The 22,681-nt window shown below is 54.7% G+C and overlaps 1 protein-coding gene across 1 annotated transcript in view; it reads right to left on the reverse strand.

Moving 5' to 3' along the window:
* Positions 1 to 22,681, reverse strand: part of LRP5 (low density lipoprotein receptor-related protein 5) — a 123,138-nt gene that overhangs the window by 86,359 nt on the left and 14,098 nt on the right. The window contains exon 2 of the mRNA XM_012664840.1: positions 4,084 to 4,480. Coding sequence (XP_012520294.1) covers positions 4,084 to 4,480 — 397 coding nt within the window. The remainder of the gene's footprint in view (positions 1 to 4,083; positions 4,481 to 22,681) is intronic.

A 22,681-nucleotide genomic window follows, 5' to 3' on the forward strand; every position in this document is an offset into this window, starting at 1 on the left:
CGCTTGGGACAGGGGTCCTACCCACTGGACTCGGAGCCCGAGCTCATGCCTGAGGACCACTATTCAAGCCAGCACTCAGTGAGAGTGAGGGTGCTGCCCACGGGCTTCTGTGGACGGGCTGGAGTCCCCCTCCTGGGCAATGTGGTGCCTAAGGGGACAGGGCAGACACCTCAAACCTCAACCACGGTCACAGATGAACCTGGGACCATGTCCAGTGTTACCAGCATCATCCGATCTGATGAGGGAGGCTGCCTCCCGCTGTTTCCTCCCTCACGCAGCAGGCAACTCACTGGGGTGGGGGAAGGTGTGGGGAGAGGCCCAGGCATCAACACCAAGGTCAACTTTGCCCCAAGGACAGGGTTAGGATGGGGTAGCCACGGGTGTGATCCTGGGGAGAGCAGGTATGATTCCGGGAGAGAATTTGGAGACATAAGCATGAAGGAACTACTCCAAACATTTAATAAGCAAAGCCAGAGACAAACAGAGACTGACTGGCTCCCAGAAATAGTTTAGATAAGGCCAGCCCAGATGTGAGCATGGAGAAGACTGCTCCCTACCAAGCACCAAGCACCTCCCAACCAAGCGCCTAGCATCTCCTCACCAAGCGCCTAGCATCTCCTCACCAAGCGCCTAGCACGTTCCAACCAAGCACCTACCACCTCCCAACCAAGCACCTACCACCTCCCTACCAAGCACCTGCCAACCAAGTGCCTAGCATCTCCTGACCAAGCACCTAGCACCTCCCGACCAAGCACCTACCTAGCACCTCCCAACCAAGCACCTACCACCTCCCTACCAAGCACCTAGCACCTCCCAACCAAGCACCTACCACCTCCCTACCAAGCACCTGACAACCAAGTGCCTAGCACCTCCCTACCAAGCACCTAGCACCTCCTGACCAAGCACCTAGCACCTCCCAACCAAGCACCTAGCACCTCCCAACCAAGCACCTAGCACCTCCCAACCAAGCACCTGACAACCAAGTGCCTAGCACCTCCCAACCAAGCACCTAGCACCTCCCAACCAAGCACCTACCACCTCCCTACCAAGCACCTGACAACCAAGTGCCTAGCACCTCCCAACAAACACAGTAAAAGCCATGAGGAATTAAAGAGAGAAAACTGCACACAAGCATGGGAACTATACTTTGGGTGGTAGGGAAAGGGCATTTTTGTTGTAACAGTTAACATTTATTGAACCCACAAGTAATTATCAGTGTTTTCCATGTGACATGCGACATGGTCACATCTCTGTACAGACGGGGACACTGAGGCACAGAGCAGCACCAAGCCATCCTTGACTCTTATCTTTCTATCCAACCCACATGTAGAGGGCCAGCAAATCCAGTTGGTTCTCCCCTCAAAATAGATCCCAAATCTGGCTATTTCTCACCCCCAGGCTGCCACCCCCCTAGTCCAAGCCACTGCCCCCTTCACCAGAATCACAGTAATGACCACTGACAGCGCTCCTGCCCCCACCCCACCCCACAGCCTATTCTCACTCCAACAGCCGCTCCCATAAGCGTGAGTCAGACCAGGTGACTCCCAGGTTTAAGATCGGATCTGCCCCTCCCCACATCCCCCTCACTCTGCCACAGCCCCTCAAACAACCAGCCCCCAACTACCCCAGGGCCTTTGCACTGGCTGTTCCCACTGCCTGGAATGCTCTTCCCCTAGAGGGCTGCATGGTTCTCAGCCTCATCTGCTTCAGGTCTCTGCTCAAAACTCACCAAGAGGCCTTCCCAGGGTCCTGAGCTCCGATGGGAAGCCCCTCACCACCACCTTCCGGTCCTTGGGCACTGCTTTATTTTCCTCCAGGCGCAGGTCCCTCTCAGACACACTATCCAGTTATCGGTGCCCCAACCCCCATACACTATGAGGGCCTCGAGGGCAGAGACTGGACAAGCACCTCCCAGCCAAGTGCACAAGTGCCAGTAAACGCTGGCTGAAAGCCCAGCTGGGAGGTGAAGGAGCCGCAGCATCCCATGCTGGGGTCGGGGGGGAGGACGGAGGAGGAGGGCCAATAGTGACAAGACAGTCACAGTGTCCACTGCCAAGCAGACTGTGAGCCGGCCCTGGGCTGGCGCTCTCCAGCGGGCTGCTCCCCTCAGCCTCTCCCACCACGGACGGATGCCCCATCTTGGCCACGGAAACGGCTACCCCAGCCATCACCTCCCAGGAAGGCGGTCAGTGACTCCAGGGGTCCTAGAACCACACTGCAGGGTGGGGCGAGGTCTGCGGGGGAGACAGTTCACTAGGCAGCACAGAGACAGTCCCTGCAGGTCAGCCTGACCCCTGGGCAGCTGCAGGCGCCAGCGCACTTGGAGGGGCCAAGAGGGGCCTATGGGATGCGTGACTGCCCAGCACGGCACCCCGGGAGGCTGGGGCTGGGCGCTCCTCAGGCAGTGCGGGCGCTAGGCTGCTCTGGCCTGACCTCAGGGAGGCAAAATACTTGGGCTGTACATTCCGCCCCATCCTACCCATTCCACACGCACACATCCGCTTGCGCACATGCTCGTTCACACACACTTGCACACACGCTTGTCATGCACACGTGTGCACAGGTGCTCATGTGCACACTCAATCCCACGCACACGCACGGACTCACACCCTCCCGCTTGCAAGCTCAGTTGCCCAGACACGCTGACACACTCTCAGCTTTTACACAAACCATCTGGGCTCCAAAAGGCTCACGCTCCTCCCGCACACGGCAGAAGCCAGTCCAGTCGCTTCCTAAGCCAACGTGCCGAGCGAAGGGGTTAACTTGGCCACCAGGCACCCGTCACCCGGCCAGCTCCTCGAGCTCCCAAACGCCAGCTTTGGCGGGACAGACCCCACCTCCCAGCCCTCATTCCAATTGCCCTGGGCAGGCCCAGGGGCTTCTGCACAGCCTGCCGCCCCGCCCCTCGCAGCCCAGCTACTACACAGGCCGCACAACCAGTGTCGCCTCCGGGGTGGGGAGGCCACTGCCAAGGGCAACGGCCAGCTAGCGGCATCAGGACTAGAGCCCAGGGGTCTTCAGTCCTACTTCAAGCTCGGACAGCCGAGGGAAGGGCTCCCGGCCCCGACCGCGGGGAGGAAGGCAGACGTGCCGGCTCCCGCAGCAGGCCTGGGTGCACGGCCACTCCTGGGACTTTCTAACCCAGCGGATCGGGGCCGTCCCCCAGAAACTCCTCATCTGGGGAGGCAAAGCTGAGACTGCTTGTGGTGACATTAAATGAACATGCGAAGTGCTTCCAACAGAGCCCGAGGGCAAAAAAAAGCTCCTGCCTTTTGTTCAAGACGGGCGCCAAGACGTGCGCCAGTTTCTGACAACCGAACGGCACAGAACTGGACAAGCGCAGCCGGGTCAGGAGCCACTGGCCAAGCAGGGCCCGGCTCGGGCAGCCTGGGTACAGGTGTGTGGGCCACACCCCAGCGTCATTCCCTGGTCACAGAGCAGAGGCAAAGGAGGGATGAAGGAGGGGCTGGACACACTGTTCCCTCTGCTTGGAAAAGTCTGGAATAAGCCTGGCCTGCTGGCCAGTGAAGCTCGGCCATCTCCCCCCAAAACCTCCACCCCTGTCTTCAACTCTGCACACATTCTTAGCTGTACCGCCGCTCCCACGCTCCCACCTGGGCCTCCTGGCCAGGCCCTGAGCCCTCAGTCAGCCCAGCAGGCAGAGGGGACAGAGAAGCTTCCAGAACGGGCAGAGAAACCACCCCTTGCAAGTTCCGCTTCCAGACAAGGAGCTGCACTTTCCCGACCCATTTTCAGCCAAGGTAGTTGTAAAACAGGTGTAAGGTGCAAACTCCACCTGCCGGAGAGCCTGCACTCCCGGGCCTCCCGCCACACACACTTCAAAGATGTGGTTACCAGTTCAAATCCACGGCCCACATCAGACGCCCCCGACACGCAGGCTTAAACAGAAACCCAACCGTGGAATACTGAGGGGAAATAATTCTCAACAACAAATTCTGAGAGGTGAACTCATTTTAAGATCGACAGTTTTCTCTGAAAAAGAAACTGGGGCTCAAATAAGTGCAAAAGGAGAACCACAGCAGCCCCCCGCCAAGGAGCCAGGAGGAGGAGCGGCCGGGTTACCCGTGAGCAGGGTCCAAGGCGATGGCCCTCGGCTGGTCAAGGTCCTGCCAGAAAAGGACCTTCCGGGACGTTCCGTTGAGGTTGGCCACCTCGATGCGGTTGGTCTCCGAGTCCGTCCAGTACAGCTTCTTGCCGACCCAGTCACAGGCCAGGCCGTCGGGGGAAACCAGCCCGGAGATGACCACGTTCTGCACCGCAGCCCCGGTCTGGTTCAGGAAGGTCTGCTTGATGGCCTCCTCGCTCACGTCTGTCCAGTACACGGCTCCCTTGGAGAACTGGAAGTCCACTGCCGCCGCGTCCTCCAGGCCGCTGACCACGATGGTGGACTCCAGCTTGACGCCGCCTGCGTCCACCAGCCGCACATCTCTTCGGTTGGCGAACAGCAGGAGCGGCGAGGCTGTGGGGGCAGAAGCAAACCGTGAGGACCGCTGGCCGAGCCGGCAGGGCACATGGCCCTGGCACCTGCCCCACCTGTGCCCAAAACTTCCAACTCCTTCCTGGCACTGCCAGGAAGTCGTGCAGGGGTGCCCGGCCTACACCGTTCAGAGGCTCTTCCAGCGCACCAAACAGTCTTCCTGTTACTGGACTCGACGGCTACCATTCATTCAAGGACTGCTATGTTCATTCCCCACGCCCCAGGCACAGGGGACTCTTCCTGCCGTGCCCACCACCTCCCACACCGATGCCACGGACGAGGTCTTCCAGAGGCCGCGGAGGCCTTACACTGCTCCGCAGAGAAGACACACCACCTTTGTCAGCTTGATGCAGAGGAGGGGGACAGGCAGGCACAGCCTTGGCCAGGCTGCCTGGCAGAGGCCTGGCCAAGGGGCCAAGCTTTTTGAGGTGGCTCAAAGCCCCCCGCACAGGCTGGGATGTGAAGCTCAGGCTGGACAGAGCTTCACGATTCACTTACATGTCTCCACCCGCTGGCTGAAGTCAGGCCCCTTCCTGGAACTGTGGCCTCAGCTTCCCACGCACCTCTGCAGTCCATCTCTCTCCACCCTGGTTCTAGACAGCCCCGCAATGAGCAGGCTTAAAGGGTCGCTCTGGAAGGCCACCCTCAGCTCAAACACCTTCAATAGCTCCCTCTGCCAGTGCCATGTGGAATAAGTCAGGCTCCCTGGCCTGGCCTCACCTACTCTTCCCCTCTCCACCACCCCGCCCCAGCATTCTGATCTGCCCTCACCTCCCGCAGCCCAGCCTGCAGCCCCTCCTGCCTCTGCTGAGCTCTTACCCCACAGACAAGGGTCTCATTTCCGGCTGAATGAGAATCTGGGGGGACCATCACCCCTCCAGATGCCTCAGACCCCAGAGGGCAGCCCGAGAGGGTCCAATAACCTACATACACTCCAGGGAGACTGTAAAACCAAGAGGTGTGAACAGGAGGAGCTGGGGGCCTCCAGAGACTTCCATCGATCGATGTCCTTGTCTGCATCTAGCAGGGCTGAGCTGGCCACAAACACCCCAAAAAACCATCTTAAGACTTGGCCATAAACAGCTGACATTCCTCATGGAAACGGCAGACCACCGGGGGTCTCCTGCGCAGATGGGGGACCCAGCCAAGCACACACTCCTACCCCCACCAAGATGTTCCTCTGGAAATAGGAAATCAGAACAAATTGGACTCAGGCAATGAAAATCACATCACTGAATTCTACACTCAGTTCAGTCGGTTGCATTTCAGCAGGGGAAGGATGTGCAACCTCTATGAGGCTACCTGGGAGTACTTGGGACCAGAACAAGGGAGTGAGTCCCCCATGCAGGAGGATGGATGGTTCGAGCTCGGGCTCCACCACCAGGACAGCACCTGCCCAAATTCCAGTCTCTCCCACTCCCAGAGACCTCCTCTGCAGGAGGGGCCTCGAGTCCTCAACACCTGCAGCAGGGCCTCCACCGCCACCGTCACCACTGTGTCAGGACTACGGCTCTTTGTGGCCAGAAGGGACACTGAAAAATCAAACAATGCCAAGGCGCACACAACAGAAAAAACATAGACAAACTGAACTTTATGAAAATGTTAAGATTCTGTGCATCAAAAGACACTATCCACGGAGTAAAAAGGCAACCCACAGAATGGGAGAAAATAGTTCCAAACCATGTAGCTATTAAGGGATTAAGATCCAGAATATGTAAAGAACTCCCAAAACTCAACAAAAAAGAAACAACCCAACTCAAAAGTGGGTAAAGGACTTAAACATACATTTCTCTAAAGATACATAAATGGCCAATAAGCATATGAAAAGATACTTAACACCAATAATTGGGGAAATGCAAATCAAAACTATAATGAAATACTACCTTGAACCCATTAGGATGGCTACTATCAAAAAAATAGAAAGTATAGTAGCAAGCGTTGGTATCAACGCGGAGAAACTGGAATCCTTGCGCACTATTGGTGGGAACATAAAATGGTACAGCTGCTATGGGAAACGGAATGGTGGTTCCTTAGAAAGTTAAAATACAACTACCATATGACCCAGCAGTTGCACTCTGGGCCTACACCCAAAAGAACTGAAAACAGGGACAGGAACAGGCATCTGCACGTCCACGTTCATAGCAGCAGTATCCCCGATGGCTAAAACGTGGAGGCCACCCAAGCGTCCCTCCAGGGATGAATGGAGAAGTAAAATGGGGTCTATCCAAACAATAGGATGTTATTCAGCCTTAAAAGGGAAGGAAATTCTGACACACACGACAACACGGATGAACACCAAAAACAGTATGGTAAATGAAATGAGCCGGTCGCAACAAACAAACACCGTATGACTGTACTTCTATGCGGCACTTGGGGAGTCAAATTCATTGAGACGAAAAGTAGGATGGTGGCTGCCGGGGGCTGGAGAGAGAACGGGGCCTGGTGCTCGCCAGGGACAGCTCAGCCGGGGAAGATGAAGACAGTTCTGAGGATGGAAGGCGCTGCTGCCTGCGCGTCAGCAACGAGAATGCACTTAACGCTGCTGACCGCGCACCTAAAAATGGTTAAGCTGGGAGGCCGCCGCAGGAGGGTCGAGTGAGGCCAGGAGTTCGAGACCAGCCTGAGCAAGGGTGAGACCCTGTCTCTACAAAAAATGGAAAAATTAGCTGGGCGTGGTGGCGTGTGCCTGTGGTCCCAGCTACCGAGGAGGCTGAGGGGGAGGATGGCTCAAGCCCAGGAGTTTGAGGCTGCACTGAGCTGTGGTGATGCCACTGTACTCCAGCCTGGGTGACAGAGCACAACTCTGTCTCCAAAGGGGGAGAAAAACAGTTAAGATAGTAAATTTTATTTCACCATATTTTACCACAATAAAAAATTTTTTAAAAGAGAAAAAAAATCAAACAATGGGCTGTTACAACTGCAGCTGAACTAGGCATTCTGACCTCTCAGGAGGAGGACACGGTCACAGCATCCTGCCCCGGCATGCTGAAATTCACCCCCAACCTCACCCCTCCCTGCCCCAAACAGGTCCAGGCAGCCAATGAAACTCGTGGTCAAAGGTGGACAGCTCTTTGCTGTCACACACAGGGACGCCATGGGTCCCGCACCTGCGCGGGCTGTGGGTGATATCACCCCTCTTCACAGAGGGGAAGGTGAGGCTTACAGGGGATCCTGCACGGCTTAGGTCAAAGTCCTCAGGGCACCAAAGGCCTCAGCGTTCTGGAACACTCCATCGTGTGGTTACAGGGATGTGCTCAGTTCGTAGAGATGCATCACTTCTCTGTGTGCACATACTTCAATGAAAAGGTTTTCAAAATTGAAAATAGAACTTTCCCTGTGTCCTTGCTGACAGGCCACCCTTCCAGCTGCTCACGAGACTGCTCCCCGAAGTGCTAAGCGTCCCAGGGGACTGTGCACCCGAGGAGGGCCAGCCTGCTCACACCCTGCCCCTGCCTGGGCCCAGCCCGCAGTAGCTGCTCTAGCAATGCTGGCCAGGAGGGTCTGCATTTCTCCCACCCCATCCAGCCTACAGGCACCCCAACTCCATGACAGTGAGCCACCTGTGCCCTGTGAGAGGTGAGAAGGCAGAGGGTGCCCCGAAGAGCCCAGTCCTTGCCTCCATTAGGGAGAGGGACCACTCGCTACCAGGTCTGGCCAACAGGTGCACCCGACGGTCAGATGCTGGCTGCAGTGGGGGAGCAGGAATCACGCCCACGATGAGGGAGGGTCCGGGACCTTCAGCGAAGGCAGAAGGGATGCAGACTGGAGGCAGGAGGGCCCTCGCAGGGAGGAGGGCTGTGTGCGGGATCCGCAGGGCACAAGCAGGCAGAGCCGCCACCAGCAAAGACATCTGCGCGCACCCAGGCAACTCAGCACTCCCGGAGCGAGTTCCCATTCGTGCCCCTGGAGCAGGGACTTCCAAAAATCCCATTTCATTTTGTGTATGAGGCTGACCGTGCCCCAGCGGCCCAAGGTTCCCCTCGGCAAGGTCCCCCAGCTTGTCCCCACCCATCCATCGAAGGTGTGACCCGCCCGGGCATGCTGAAATTCCATGCTGTGGTCTTAACCTTCTGGGGGTCACAAAGCCCTCTGAGAAGCTGGTCCTCTCCCCAGACACAGACACACACACACACACACACACACACACACACACACACACACACACACACGGTGCTGTCGCCGAGGCCCCATGAAGTCCCCCACCAGGGTGGACGCAGCTCCAGCCCAGGAGCCTCTTGCTAAAGCCAGCAGGGACAGGGCCCCAGACACAGAGTGTCCTGCTGTCACCCAGCTCCTCCAGGAGGCAGCGACCCCACTGGCAGGTGTGCAGGCAGGTGAGGGAGGAGCAGGCGGACCAGGAGCCTCCCACTGGCTGTTTCCTGGCAGGCGGGACCTGCAGTGAAGCACGGTGCGCTCAGCTCCCAGGGGCAGTCCACGGCACCCAGGAGCCGAGTAAACTCTTCCTGCTGCAGTCAGAGGTCCCAGGGGGAGACCAGGGCCAGGCCAGGGCAGGGAGGCAGAGAGCTCTTGGAAGCCACCACAGGCACAAAAAGCCCTAGCTCTGCTCTATTCTTTCTCCTCAAACTGGAAAGACCACATTTCACCGGGACTTGCACTCCAGGGCAGTTCAGGTGCTCTCTTCAAAGGCCAGAGATGGGGGAGTTTAACTTCCTGTGCTTTTCCCAACCTACGACAGCAGCAGGCACAGTCTGGGCCGGGCGGGCCTTGGCAAGCGGGCTCTTTCCAGGAGCTGCTCTGGCTTCTAGAAACAACCACACGCTTCACTCCTAAGTTTAAGAGGAATCCACATCATCACTGTGCCATCAACTAGGGCAGGACCTGGTGGTGGCCCCAGGGCACACAGCGTGGGACGGGTTCCAGGTGGGTGGCCCCTGCCTTCCCCAGGGCACAGGCAGCACCTCCGGCCCTGCCCCCCTCTTCTGGTCAGGGAGCCCTGGCTGATGTGGGGAGGACACGCTGCCACTCAGGCCCCTGCCGCAGGGCTCTGCCGGCCCCTCCTCTCCAAAGGGGGCAAGAAGCCCAGGTGGAGAGAAGCCAGCCCCACAGGGGGCTGCAGGCAGGATTGGGGGAAGAGAGCAGGGTGGACACACAGGAGGCGACTCTGGGAGAGGATTCAGGGCAGAGGACGCAGGCTGCACCAAGAACACACCTTCATGGTTCTATATTCCAACAGGCAAAATCGATAAGCAATAAACACCATGAATAAGGAAATTTTAGTAACATTTGCTCATAATGGCTGAGGACTCGGAAAACAGAGCAGGGATGGGGGTGGGGGGCTACACGTGACATGAGACACTAGAGCAGGCCTACCGAGGGGAGGGAGCGGCAGATCTGTGCAAAGGTCCTGGGGTGGACGCACAGGACGGGGGGGTGGGAAGCACTGGTCCTACAGGCTCCTTCCCCATGTGCCAAGACCTCTCATTTCACAGTCCCCTGAGGGTGAGGGGTCACAGCTACACTTCCCCCAGGTGAGGGGACTTCAGCCCTCAGAAAGGTGCCGTGACCTATCGACCTCTGGCCTGAAATCTGGGCAGTGAGAAGAAGGAATCCCAGGAAGAAATGACCCAATTCAAGAAGGAAGAGGAGGGAGGGCCAGAGGGCTGGGCAGGTGCCAGGCTGCACCTGGGAGCCTCCAGCCTGGGGAGGGTGGACAGGCCGAGGGCTAAAGCCACCACGCCACACCCCGGGGCCCCCAGGACCCACACAAGATCACCAGGAAAAACAAACAGACTGTCATCTGGTGGCCGCAGACTCCGGAACGAACATTTCAGAAAACACTGTGGCAACTGCTGTGTTAAGGACCATAAAACGTTCAAAGCCTCTCCCCGGGATCACCCGCACACGGATGTATCCCAAGGAACGTCGGAACGAAGGAAAAGGTCTCAGTCACAATATTTGCAGCCTTATTTGTAATAGCACAACGGATGATAACAATAAACGCTCTCCAGTGCTGGGATAACTAGACTGTTGCCTCAGTGGAAAAGTTGTATCTATTAAAGTAATGAGGACTTTGGTAAAATCAAAAACGTGTGACATGTCATCAAAAAGAAAAACCACACAGGCAACACAACCACAACCCTGGACCTGTGCCGGATCGGACGGCGGTGAAGAGAAGGTGCGGGCGGAAACACGGACCGAAAGGAAAGCGGCCTTGCTGGGCAGAGCAGTCTCACCAGTGCGCTGGTAAATAGCTATTTTTGAACGTTCTAACTCCAAATCCCATTCATGGTGCCATGAAGTTTTTGTGCAAGTATTTTTTTCAGGACCACATATCAAGAGGGCAGAAGGACCAGGTCAGCCCTCCAAAGTGGGAGCCCTGGCGCCAGCGCAGGGTGGCCGCGCGGAGCAGGACTCTGGGGTCGGCAGCCCGGCTCAGACTGGCCCGCGCGAACCTCTCGCCCTCTCTGACCTCAACATCCCGTCTGTGAAAAGAGGTAATTACTGCACCTCCGCATCAGCGTGCGAGGCTTAACTGGACAATTCGTACAAAGGCTCCACCCGGTAGCAGCACGTTTTAAGCTCTCAATAAATAATAGCCAGGTGGGGGTGGTTTTCATTAATTCCATGCTTCATTCATCCAGACCTGGGCCAGCCCCCTCCAGAGAGCGCATGGACTCAAACCCCAGCCCGGTCACCAGCTGTGAGATTCGGGGCAAGACTTTTCATCTCCCCTCTAAGCCTCAGTTTCCTCATTTATAAAGCAGAAATGATAACTACTCTTAAAAGACACCTCTATCACTGTGGAGAACAGGTAGTTCCTCAAAAAGTCACACGTAAAATGATCGTATGGCCCAGCAATTCCACTGTTACCTATACAACCAAAGAACTGAACGTGGTACTCAAATACATGTACACACGCATTCATGACAGCCAAAAAGTGGAAACAGCCCATGTGTCCGTAACTGATGAGTGGATAAACAAAACACGGTCTATTCATGTAATGGAGTATTATTCAGCCATCAGAAGGAATGAGGCTGGGTGTGGTGGCACACACCTGTAGTTCCAGCTACTTGGAAGGCTGAGAAGGGAGGATCACTTGAGCCCAGGAGTTGGGAGACCAGCCTGGGCAACACAGTGGGACCCCATCTCTTTTAAAAAAAAAAAAAAAAAAAAAGGGAGGGGGACACACGTTCCAACATGGATGTATCTTTAAAAATTATGCTCCGTGAAGAAGCCAGACACAAATGAGCACGCTGGATGACTCCACCTGTACGAAATGTCTACAACACAGGGATCCACAGGTACATAAAGTAGATCACTGGCTGCAGGGGACCGGGGGAGGATGGAATGCGGACTACTGCTTAAGGGGTGCGGGGTTTCCTTTTGGGGTGATGGAAATGTGCTGGAACCAGACAGTGGCGATGGCCACGCAACACTGTGAATGCATTAAATGTCACTCAACTGCTCACTCTAAAATAGTTTATCTTATGTGAATTTCTTCTCAATAAAAATAGGTAATTTTTTTTAAAAGGCACCAGTGCAGACTAAATTCCCGGTGACATTCTTCCTTCGTCTGGCCTGGTTTCTCAGTAGGTTTAACTGGGTACGAATTACCTTTCGCAACCCTGGGTTTAGGCAGCCCTGCTCAGCACGAACTCGGGACACCCCACACTCTGCTCGCTATGGGTTCCCAGCACTTCCCTGTTGGGGAGCGGGAGGAGATAACTTAGATCTACCTCTGGAACGGGTCCCTGTCTGCCCTTCCCAGGTCCCCCAGCAAGTCAGCGTGGAGAAAGGCCAGCTTTTGCCCCTCCTGCCTTGGGTACCAGGACCAGTGATCGGACGCTACTGCAGTAGGATCAGGAGTCTGCAAACCCAAGCGCCAGCAATCCCGCTTTAACCCGGGTAAGCAGATCCAATATTTATATATAGAATTCATAACAGATGTCTGGGCTTCCATTCCGATAGCCTATATTTTACACTGTTTACATGGTTACACCAAACAAGACTCAATTCAAGGTAATCCAATCCTTTGCTACTATACCAAAATAAGCAACATTTTTAGTACATGCCTTATTTATATTCACCAAGCATTACATTGGGCCTCCAACTGCTCACTGGAGCAGGCTGCAGCACACAAACTACGGATTCATCAGTCACGAGTGACCCTTTCTCCAGCGCCAGCCCTATAGGAGGCCAAGAGATGGAAGACATCATGGGTCCACATCCAAGGAGCCCGCATGTTGCCAGGGCAGGACATACGTGCACACACATGCACACTCACACACGCTTTCCAACCATCACCTAAGAAGAGGTGGGATGAGCATGCAGACAGGCGGTGCCTGCAGCCTGGAGGAGGAAGAGCTGGCTGTGGGTAGACCTGGCTGGCTTCCTGGAGGAGGAAGAGCTGGAGCTCTGAAGGACGAACATGACTTGCTAATGCTAAGCATGCCCAGGCGGGACACCAAGATGAGACTGTGCATTCGAGTTGGTTAATTCTATTCACGAACAACATCCCTGACACCTAACACAGCTCCGGGACCTTCTAGCTTGAGCTTCTCAAACTGGGTATTCACAACACGACCCTGTGCACCTCCTCCCACTCCCAGCCCCAGGGGCAAGAGTTCCACAGGTGCCAAACTTCCAGGTACACCTCAGTCCACTTCCAGGGTCCTCTATTTGTCTACCCCACACCAGCATGACGTGCCAAAAGTAAGGCCCCTGATTCGTCTCCTTCAGAAACACCCTGGCTGTCCCAGGCCCATTACACCCCCGCACGTTTTAGAATCAGCTTCCAAGTTCCACGAAGATCCATGTTGGGATTTGTTGTGTTTTTTTAAGAAAGGCAGACCACCACGCGCAGCACCTCATCTAGATGTGTCTTGAAGGCCTCACTACCCCACATCCTGCTGCAAGGCTAGAGCCTCGTTGGGAGGCTCTAGCAGGGCAGTGCAGCTACTCGCGTACTCCTGACCAAAGAACGGTCCTCCTGTATCGGGGAACGTCGTCCTCGCCCAAGCGCGCAGCTTCGCAAGGGACACATGTGGCGCGGTGAGGGAGCAAGGGGACACCCGCCAGGCCAGCCAGATCAGCTGAACCGACCCTGGAGATCGATGCGGTGACAGATGTTGTAGCCAGTTCACCCTCACATCCCATGTTGGGATTTTTACTCCATTTTAAGTTGTTATAACACATAAAAGCAAAATGTCACAGCTTAGCCAGCAGGACAGATGTACAATGACGCTTACTGCACTACTGTCTGTGGTAGTGAAAGTCTGGTTTTAATAGTTTATTCAATTATGGTGGGAGACGGGCGTGGCCGTGGTTGCCCAGCAATGTGAGTATGCTTAATGCCACCGAACTACATGCTCGACAAATGGTTATGACGGTAAGTTTTATGTGTATTTTACCACAATTAAAAATAGCATACAAGGAAATGCAAACTTATGGTGCAATAACATCATAGGATATTATGAGCCACTAAAAAGAATGACCTAGAACTGCATTTACAGCCCTCATTCTGGATTTTGTTTTAAATGCGGGTGGGTTGTTAAGGCATGTCCACAACATACTACTTCTTCCTTTATTTAAGTCCATGTACACTCATCGATTCCTATATTACTAAATGGGCGAGAATCCAATATTCGTATTTATTTATTTATTTATTTATTTATTTTTTTTTTGAGACAGAGTCTCACTCTTTTTGCCTGGGCTAGAGTGCCGTGGCGTCAGCCTAGCTCACAGCAACCTCAAACTCCTGGGCTCAAGCGATCCTCCTGCCTCAGCCTCCCGAGTAGCTGGGACTACAGGCATGCGCCACCATGCCCGGCTAATTTTTTCTATGTATTTTTAGTTGTCTGATTAATTTCTTTCTACTTGTAGTAGAGACGGGGTCTCGCTCTTGCTCAGGCTGGTCTCGAACTCCTGAGCTCAAACAATCCGCCCGCCTCGGCCTCCCAGAGTGCTAGGATTACAGGCGTGAGCCACCGCGCCCAGCCTCAATATTCGTATTTATTTTTATGTACAAATTTTCCTAGATTTGGACAGTGAGAGTCCCTCAAAGTAGCTCTTGTGTCCCCCTGGCAAGCCCCATCCTTCCTCGAGGACTTCCTACTTTCTGGCACAGTAAGACGCCCCAGGCTCATCTTGCACCTTCCCTCGCCCCAGCCTTTCTGCTGGGGGTCTGGTTGCTCCTGGCGGAGAACACGTTCAAGAACGCAGACCTGGGCGCTGGTGCGCTCCCTGCCGCCGGGTCCTTGCGTCTGGGCCTCTCATGCGACACAGTCAGGAAGTACGTGCACAGCCCACGCTCATTTCTCCCAGGTTCCGTATCTGAGAGGTCACCTCCTCGCTAACACTTGCGTACAACCCCCAATCAGCACTCACGGCACTTGCACAGTCACACACGTGCGGAGCGGTGAAAAAACTGAGTCACCGGCACGTTCCCAGCTGAGGTCAAACGGGGCCGCGATACTCTGCCTTGTTTCAGCTCCCACACCGTAAACAAGTACCCTGTCCTCAATCCAGCTAGCACCACATTTTCCACATTTTTGTGCTTTATCTTGGCAATTTCGCTGTTGAAAACGTGCCCCCCACAGCGCTGAAGTGCTGTGTGGTGTTCCTGGGGCAGGAATCTCGCGGCGTGCTTTCCATGGAGAGCACGTGTGCACCGGGAGCTCTGCTTGGGCACGAGTCACGGTGCTGCTGGCCGCGAGTTCAGTGTTAACGAATCGACAATATATAGTAAACAGGGCGTCTTTAAACAGAAGTACACGTATGACAAAGTTATGTATTGACTGGTTGACAAAAACGTTGTGACCAGAAGCTTGTAGGAACCTTAGGGACCCAGCCGGTGTGTCCCCTGGGAGCGGCGGTTCAGGCTTCAGTAAGTCAGCGTGCATGGCACCTTCGTAGAACGTAACTACCATGAATGACAAGCGTCAGCTGCACGCATACGCGTATGTTTTCATACACACGCATTGTAACTATTTCTGTGTATGTGCACTTGGTAAAATCCGTGAGTTCACCGTGGCACTGACAGTGTTAAACGTTGCCCTGGGTACTTCCTAGTCCTTCCCATTTCTGCGTGTGTAAGTCCCTTCCCCAGAATGAGAAACCTGGCTTTTGTTACTGTCGATGTGTTTACCGATCTGCTCAATTTACTCCTTTGCCCAACATGACCAACCTCCCGCCCGCTCTGGCAAGTCTCTGCCGCCTGCCACCTCCGTACCCCACCCACCTTGCTCTGGGATGCTGGGTGCAGAGGCCACCTCACCCCTGGCACCCCCACTCTGCACCCCTCACCACCCCACTTTTGGGGATGCCAGGCACCAGCATTTCTGCACCGGGAAGGACAGGGAGGGAAGAGCACCGCGCTGTAGATGGGTCTGGGGGAAGTGCCACCTCCAGGGTACCATCTTCCCAGACAAGAACACTTGTTTCGGTTCTCTTTACTGTCTTCCTGCAACCTTTCACTCTTGTTTTGCATATAGGTCTTGCACATTGTTTCTCAGACATAATCCTAAGTAGTTAATATAAAATTCAAACCATATTTAAAAAATAAATAAAACTAGCATGACTGTAACAGAGAGTCTGCAAATTCCCACGAATTTTATGACAAAACATGAAACTTCAAGGACACGTGGATCGGGCTGCCTGGAAGCCTCTCCATCCCCAGGCCAGAAAGTCCTACCTCCTCCCTGAGAGGAAATGTCTGAAAAGCACTGATCTGACTAAAATGATGGGGACCAAGGAGAAATCCGCACAGCCTCCCCCAGTGCAGGCGAACGAGCCTCCTCGGTTCTGAGCACGCGAAGCTCAGTCCCTCCTTTCCAAGTACAAGGATGATACACCTGCTCACCAAGAATGAAGTTCAAGTACCTTGAAGCGGCTGAAAATATTCACTGCTGTGCCATTAACAGTGTTCTCGGCAAAATCACACCTAGCTCCTCATGGAACTTTCTCAGTTGAGGTAAAAGAAACAGTAAACACCCAGCATCACTTTTATGCAGACAGTTCCATGAAGCCAGGCACCTTCCCCACCCCCGTTTCAATCCCCTGCACCCAGCTCACAGTAGGCGCCCAGTGTCTACGCGTGGCGGTGGCCACTCAAATCCTCGTGCAACTACCACAACCACAATTCTGGGAACAGAATCTCACGTTTCCACTCGGGCTTTCACCCAACTAAGATATGCTCGCGTCAGTGACACAATTCTGCAGTTGTCTAAATATTCTCAATGAGGGACTTGACATTTACAACGATAATAAAATCTTGGGTATCCCTTAACCAAGCAGATGTTCTGCCTTTTATGGAAAGTTCAGCAAACTCAAGGAGAGTGGCATCTCAGATAACATCTCCCAGCGCCCCAGGAACAGCTCTGCTCTCCCCACTTCCACCTTGGCTGAACTACCTATATCCCCCAGACCGCCACCCTCCCACCCACCTCAGGACCCAATAAGCCAGGAGGTCTCTCCTGGTCCCCTCAGCTCCCAAGCCCCCTCCACATGGACCCCACCCCACCTGAGTAGACCAAGTCTCCAGCAGACCCCACCCCAGCCACCTCCAAGCCTCTGGCAGTTCCCAGAAAACCTTGCCTGTACTCTACACCTGGCGGAACACGACCTGGCCTCTGGGGCCCAGGGGAGAGTCCACGTCCTCTGTGAGCCTGTCCGGCTCATCCTGCCTCCCATGAGCATGTACCCACACCACCCAAAGGGGCCCAGTGCAGAGCAGGGCCCAGCTGCCAAGGGGGTGTGCACCTCCAACACTGGCCCCTTCCCACACGGCCCCCCCTTCCCTGTCCCAGCCCAGCCATGCCTCCCACCTGCCCAGCTCCCAGCGCCTCCACAGCCTCCCCACCTGCACCCACGCACCAGCCTCGGGCTCCCGACACAGCTTGGAGCTGCCCCTCTGCCTCTCCGCTCAAGCACCCTCTTCCTGCTGTTCCCAGTCCCCTTCCCATCCTCTCTAATCCTGACACACACACTCACATGCTCTGCTCACACAACTCACATCCACACTCAAACTCACACTCTTTCACACACACACACACACACACACACACACACACAGCCCCAGAGGAAGGCCGTAATTAACTCTGAGGTCCAGGCAAGTTTCCCGAGCAGGGACCACATTTCAAAGGTCAGGGAAGCAGGCAAGCAGGAAACATACAGGGGACACGTCTAGGGCTGGAGCAGGAAGTAAGAAGTCACTTGCAAAAGATTAAAAGAAAATGAGGTCACTTGTTTAAGATACCTTTGAGCACAGAGAAACAGGACAGGGTCCTCACTGTTTTTATTAAATAGGGAGATGGGCTGGGGGGACGGGTCACTGCTGTTCCACTGCAGAATGGGGGCTGTGACCCTGACACAGGGCCACCAAGGCCATGGGGCAATCGAGAGGCAGCTCTTCCCATACCTACGCTCTAGGCAGAGCTTGCGCCTGGCCCCACAAAGGAGCTGGCCTGGGCCTCTGCTTGGCCACTCTGCAAAATCCTGGGAGCAAGCAAAGGACTTGCTGGGTCATTCCACACAGCCCAAATGTGACAACTCTGAAGAAGCCACACCAAAGCGAGGGTGACAGAACTGTGTTGGTGATGTCAGGCATCAGCTTAGGTACAAATCCAGCTCACATGGCCCCATCCATAACCTGCCTTCTCTTCTCAACCTGTAAAGGATGCCTGGGTAGGAAGGACTCAGCCTAGGGCATAATTACCACTTTAAAGGCTCTGAGAAGTCCTGCGGTGAAGAAACTTAGTTCACTTTCTAATCCCCAAATGTATCTGATGGCAGAACATTTTTTAGTTTTGACTCAGGGAACACGTTAGAAAAACACTGGCCTACAGGCAGAAGCGAAATGGGAAATATGCAACTACACCGAATAGGAGACCCTGGCAGAGAACCGGCACAGGCGGAGGACTCCTGGAATGGTGGAGATCCCCAGCTCAGCAGAGTCCCCTCCCTGCCCCCAGCCCACTTCCTGCCCCACTCGCAGATAAGGCTGATATCCATGGAGGTGAAGGCCTTGCCTGGGAGCCACCTTCTGGCCACGGCCAGTAACTTTCCTGATCTGGCTACTGTGCAACTGTTTGCAACGAACCACCCCAGATACAAGTGACAAATGACCAGACACGAACACAAAGGGCCCAAGGGTCTCTGTGACACTGTTTCATGCAGCCTGGTTAATGCCGTGCAGAACCAGGATGACCCCAACTGACCAGCCCCCCCCCCACCCGACCAAGTCCTCGCCCCAGAACCCCACGGAACCTACCAGAGCTGGCTCACATGTGCTGTCTGCGTCCAGCCAAGACTCCAGTGAGGGGAGGACACGCCAAGCACTGGGGCCAGTTATCGCAGACAAACCGGCTTTTCCAGCGCCAAGTCTGTTGACGGAGGTCACTGTTGGAGGGAGCCGGGGTCTAGCTACGGAACACCGCACAGCAGAGATTTTCCTGAGAGAAAGTGCTTTCCCCTGAAAGCCATTTCCCCTACTAATTATGTTTTAATTGGGCGAACATCTACATCTCCCCGCAGCGGCCGCGCACGTGCTGACAGGGGCTGGGGGAAGGGGCGGGAGGGGATCGGATGCCCAGGAGCCTGGGAGGGAAGGAAATGAGCCACCAGGGCTCCTCAGTGGGCACCTGTCTCTTCCTCACTAACACAGGCGTGCACACCGTGCAAGCCCTGGTTGAGCAACCGTGGAACGCTACCAGCTCAGCGATATGTAGGACAAGCTGTTAAGGAATATGACATTTGATTTATGTCTGCAAATGTGCGTTTTCACTAATTAGAAGGTTTAGAGCAGAGCAGAGAAAAATATGTATTTCAGAGTCCCAGTTTGACTTGCCAGAAACCAGCCCATTACTAACATTCTTATTTTCAACAAAATATAGCATTCTGATTACATACCATTTCAGTTCAACGGCTCCCAGCTTGCCAAGCTCCCGGAAGTGGCCCAAGGCCACGGCAAAGAGTGAAAGAAATGGTCCTGGGATGGAGACTGACTTGGGAAAGAGAGTCACTATTGCTCCCTCCGGGGGACAGGTCAGTAGCTTTCACCCAAGGTCACGCAGGCCCACCTCAACAGGCACCGGGTGGCCGCTCAGCTTCATATAGGAGGCAAGAGGAGTGGCCAGAGCCGCAGACCACCCAGGACAGTGGTTCTGATGTCACTGTCCCCTCTAGGCCTCAGTTTCCTCATGCGTTAAATGAGAAGGCCGAGGTCTGCGCTGACAAGGAGAGCTCAGCACCACGCTTCTGTAAATGCACTGGGTACTCTTCAGCGGATTCCCTTTACAGACTGAAGAAAACACTTTTATAACTCAAACAGCAGTCAAGACGCAGGCGCTGAAGCCACAGTCCACCGATCTCTAGCTCTGCCTGCCTGAAACTGAGCAAGTACTGGACCTCTCCCAGCCTCAGTTTCCCCATCTAAAACAGGGGCAGTGACAGTCCCCAGCCCACAGGGCAGCAGGAAGAATTAAAGGAAATCAAACATCTTTTAGAACCTGCCCAGCACACTGTAAATGGAAAATAAAAGTTAGCTAATTTCATCTATGAAGTCTAGATTTTATATATCGGGTGTTCCACGGTAAGATGCATTTACTTAAAAATAAGGATTTTCATTAAATGCACACCCCAAATAAAGCAACCCCATAGAGACTGCTCTTAATTCAGACCAGCATCAAAACTACCCCAAGTATTAATACAAGCTTCGTACAGATCTTTTAGCTGTCCTTCAAAACCAACTAAGGAGGTACTTCTAAAGTACCATGTCCACGAGTGTGCACCTGTGAATGGCTCACGGCTCCCCCAAAGACCCCACCCCGCCCGTCTCAACTAAAGAAGCGAAAGGCAGAGCAGCCAAAGGTCTGCACCCCTGCAGGACGCTGGTGACTCCACAGGCTCGACCTGGTCCTCCCACCAACTCTGCATCTGCGCTGCATCCTGGGGATTGGATTACCCTTCAGGTGGGGACTAGCGTTTGACGCAAGAAACACAGAAAAGGGTCAGTTCAACTCCAGGTGACAAAGACAGCACCAAGCCCCAGTGTCCACAAACGCAAGGCAGATTGTGAGAATGTAGTATGGAGGCCACACAGCAAACTCGAGGATCCAAGCACAGAGATGCAGATGGCGGTGCCCCTGAGACATGACCCTGCAAACTGCCACCCAGGGAAAGGAGCCTGCCAAACCCCAAAAGTCAGCCGGCATCTCTCGGTTGGCACAGACTTGTCACTTCCACCGAGGTGGGAAGAGGTGGGACCGCCCCAGCCCCTCCCCCACGCCCACTGGAGAGGGAAGCGGGCCGTTTCCCCTGTGTGGTTACAAAGGTCTCATTGTTCTTCCCCACAGGGAGGAAACTGGAGAACTGAGCTCAGAATGCATTTTAGAATTGGCAGAAAAGAACATCTGGGGAAGGAAACACATTTCAGAAACAAACATACCTTTGTACCAGCTTTTATTTTCTTTAAGTATTGAAAAAAATAATAATAATACAGACATGCCAAATTTATCATCACTCCACAAAATCTCTTTATTGAGCAAAACGTGGAAGCTCTGCTTTCAAATGACGTACGGTTCCTGGGAAACAGCAGCAACACCGTGCCAGGCCTGAAAGCTGCCATCAGGAACCACACAAAAGACGCCACCTTGGGCTGCAGTGACACTTCTGTCCCATGCCAGCAAACTGGACAGACGAAAACAATCAGATAAAAGAAAAAACTCAAACTCTCATCAGGAGTGCACATTTGCTTTTAACCCCTTGCCTCCTCCTGGTCTCTGAAGCTTCTCGAGATGCTAACGCTCCTTGAGGAACTGGTGTTTCCCAGTCCTGAATATTTACGTGGGTTTGGGAGATGCCAACAAAGTCCAGCACTGAGGACCAGCTCCGATCATCTTGGAACCAAGCTAGGGGTCGGGTCTTGAGGTTACGGAATTCAGAGAGGCCCAGGCTTATGGTTTGGCAGACCCCAGGTGAGCTCTTCCACCAAGCATCCGTTGAGGGCTCACAGGGCCCGGGGCCTCTGCAGGCAGGTTCGTGAGGAGGGAACCGAATTCCCCACGGAGAACACCTGGAGAGAAGCTCCTGTTCTTTCTTAAGGTGTCTGGTCCAGTGTCACGGGTCCCATGTACGCCACACCTGACCACACCTGGAGTCATGCTGTGTGTGAGCCTGCTCCTTGCGCCTGACACCACTTAGTCCTCACAGAAGGTGGAACTACTGCCCCCACTGTACAGACGAAGAGACTGGGGCACGAGAGGACCAATAACCTACGCATAGTCACTCTCGGCTAATCGGTAACGAGGGGAGATCAAATGCTCAGGTTCCTTCCACGAAACTTAAAATTTATTCATTTTGCCTAATGGGGCAAGTGAAAGACCCCCAGATCTCTTTGCAAAAGTGTCAGACATAGGAGCAGCACCAAAGTGGGCAGATCTGCTCCCCAGGGTGCTGAGCGACCCTCCCTCACACGCAGAAGGAAGCTCGGCCCCTCCCAGCCCCTGGTTCCCTAGCCATACATCCCAGCCCTGTGTTCCAGGACAGCCCCTCTGTCCTCAGGAAGATGAGGAAATGACAGAGAAGCATGCTGCAGCTCAGGGCCCACGGCTGCCCCTTCCAGAGCAGGTCCCAGGAAGGAGCAGGCTGGCCAGGCTGGTGGGTCAACACGCCTCTCCTGCCCAAGTGTGGGGTCCCACGCCAGGCCCCCGCCTGCCAGGGTGGGCAGGGCACACAATGGGACCTGAAGGTAGGACACCAAGGCCCCAGCCTGGCCCCACCACCCCTGCACAACACTGGGCCAGGTCCATATTCTCCTCAGACTCAGTGTCCCCATCTGCAGGATGGGGGGGTGGACATACCGCAGGCTGAAGCCACACAGCAACCTAAGAAAGAGACTCCACGCTCCCCAGGGACCCATCCCTCATTGGGACCACTCAGGCTTCATGGGGGCCTCCGGGACTCTGGTGTAGAGCCACACATCTCCCACATGACCACGTCTAGCACCCCTGGAGCGCACTGAGCAGGAGGCGCGGGACGGAGGGAGGGGGCACAGCGCTAACCCCCACTCCTGCTGAGCCCAAGCCAGGAGCAGAGAGACAAGGCCAGCCTCCCTGTCTCCCAGGCTGGTGTGAAGGTCAACGCACAAGAACAACCGGCCAGGCAGCCCAAACACTGCAGGGAGAGAGGCCACGAAGCCTTCTCGAGAGGGAGAGACCCATTCAG

Source organism: Propithecus coquereli, unplaced genomic scaffold (assembly GCF_000956105.1).
Source record: "Propithecus coquereli isolate 6110/MARCELLA unplaced genomic scaffold, Pcoq_1.0 Scaffold120, whole genome shotgun sequence".
NCBI classification, from domain to species: domain Eukaryota; kingdom Metazoa; phylum Chordata; class Mammalia; order Primates; family Indriidae; genus Propithecus; species Propithecus coquereli.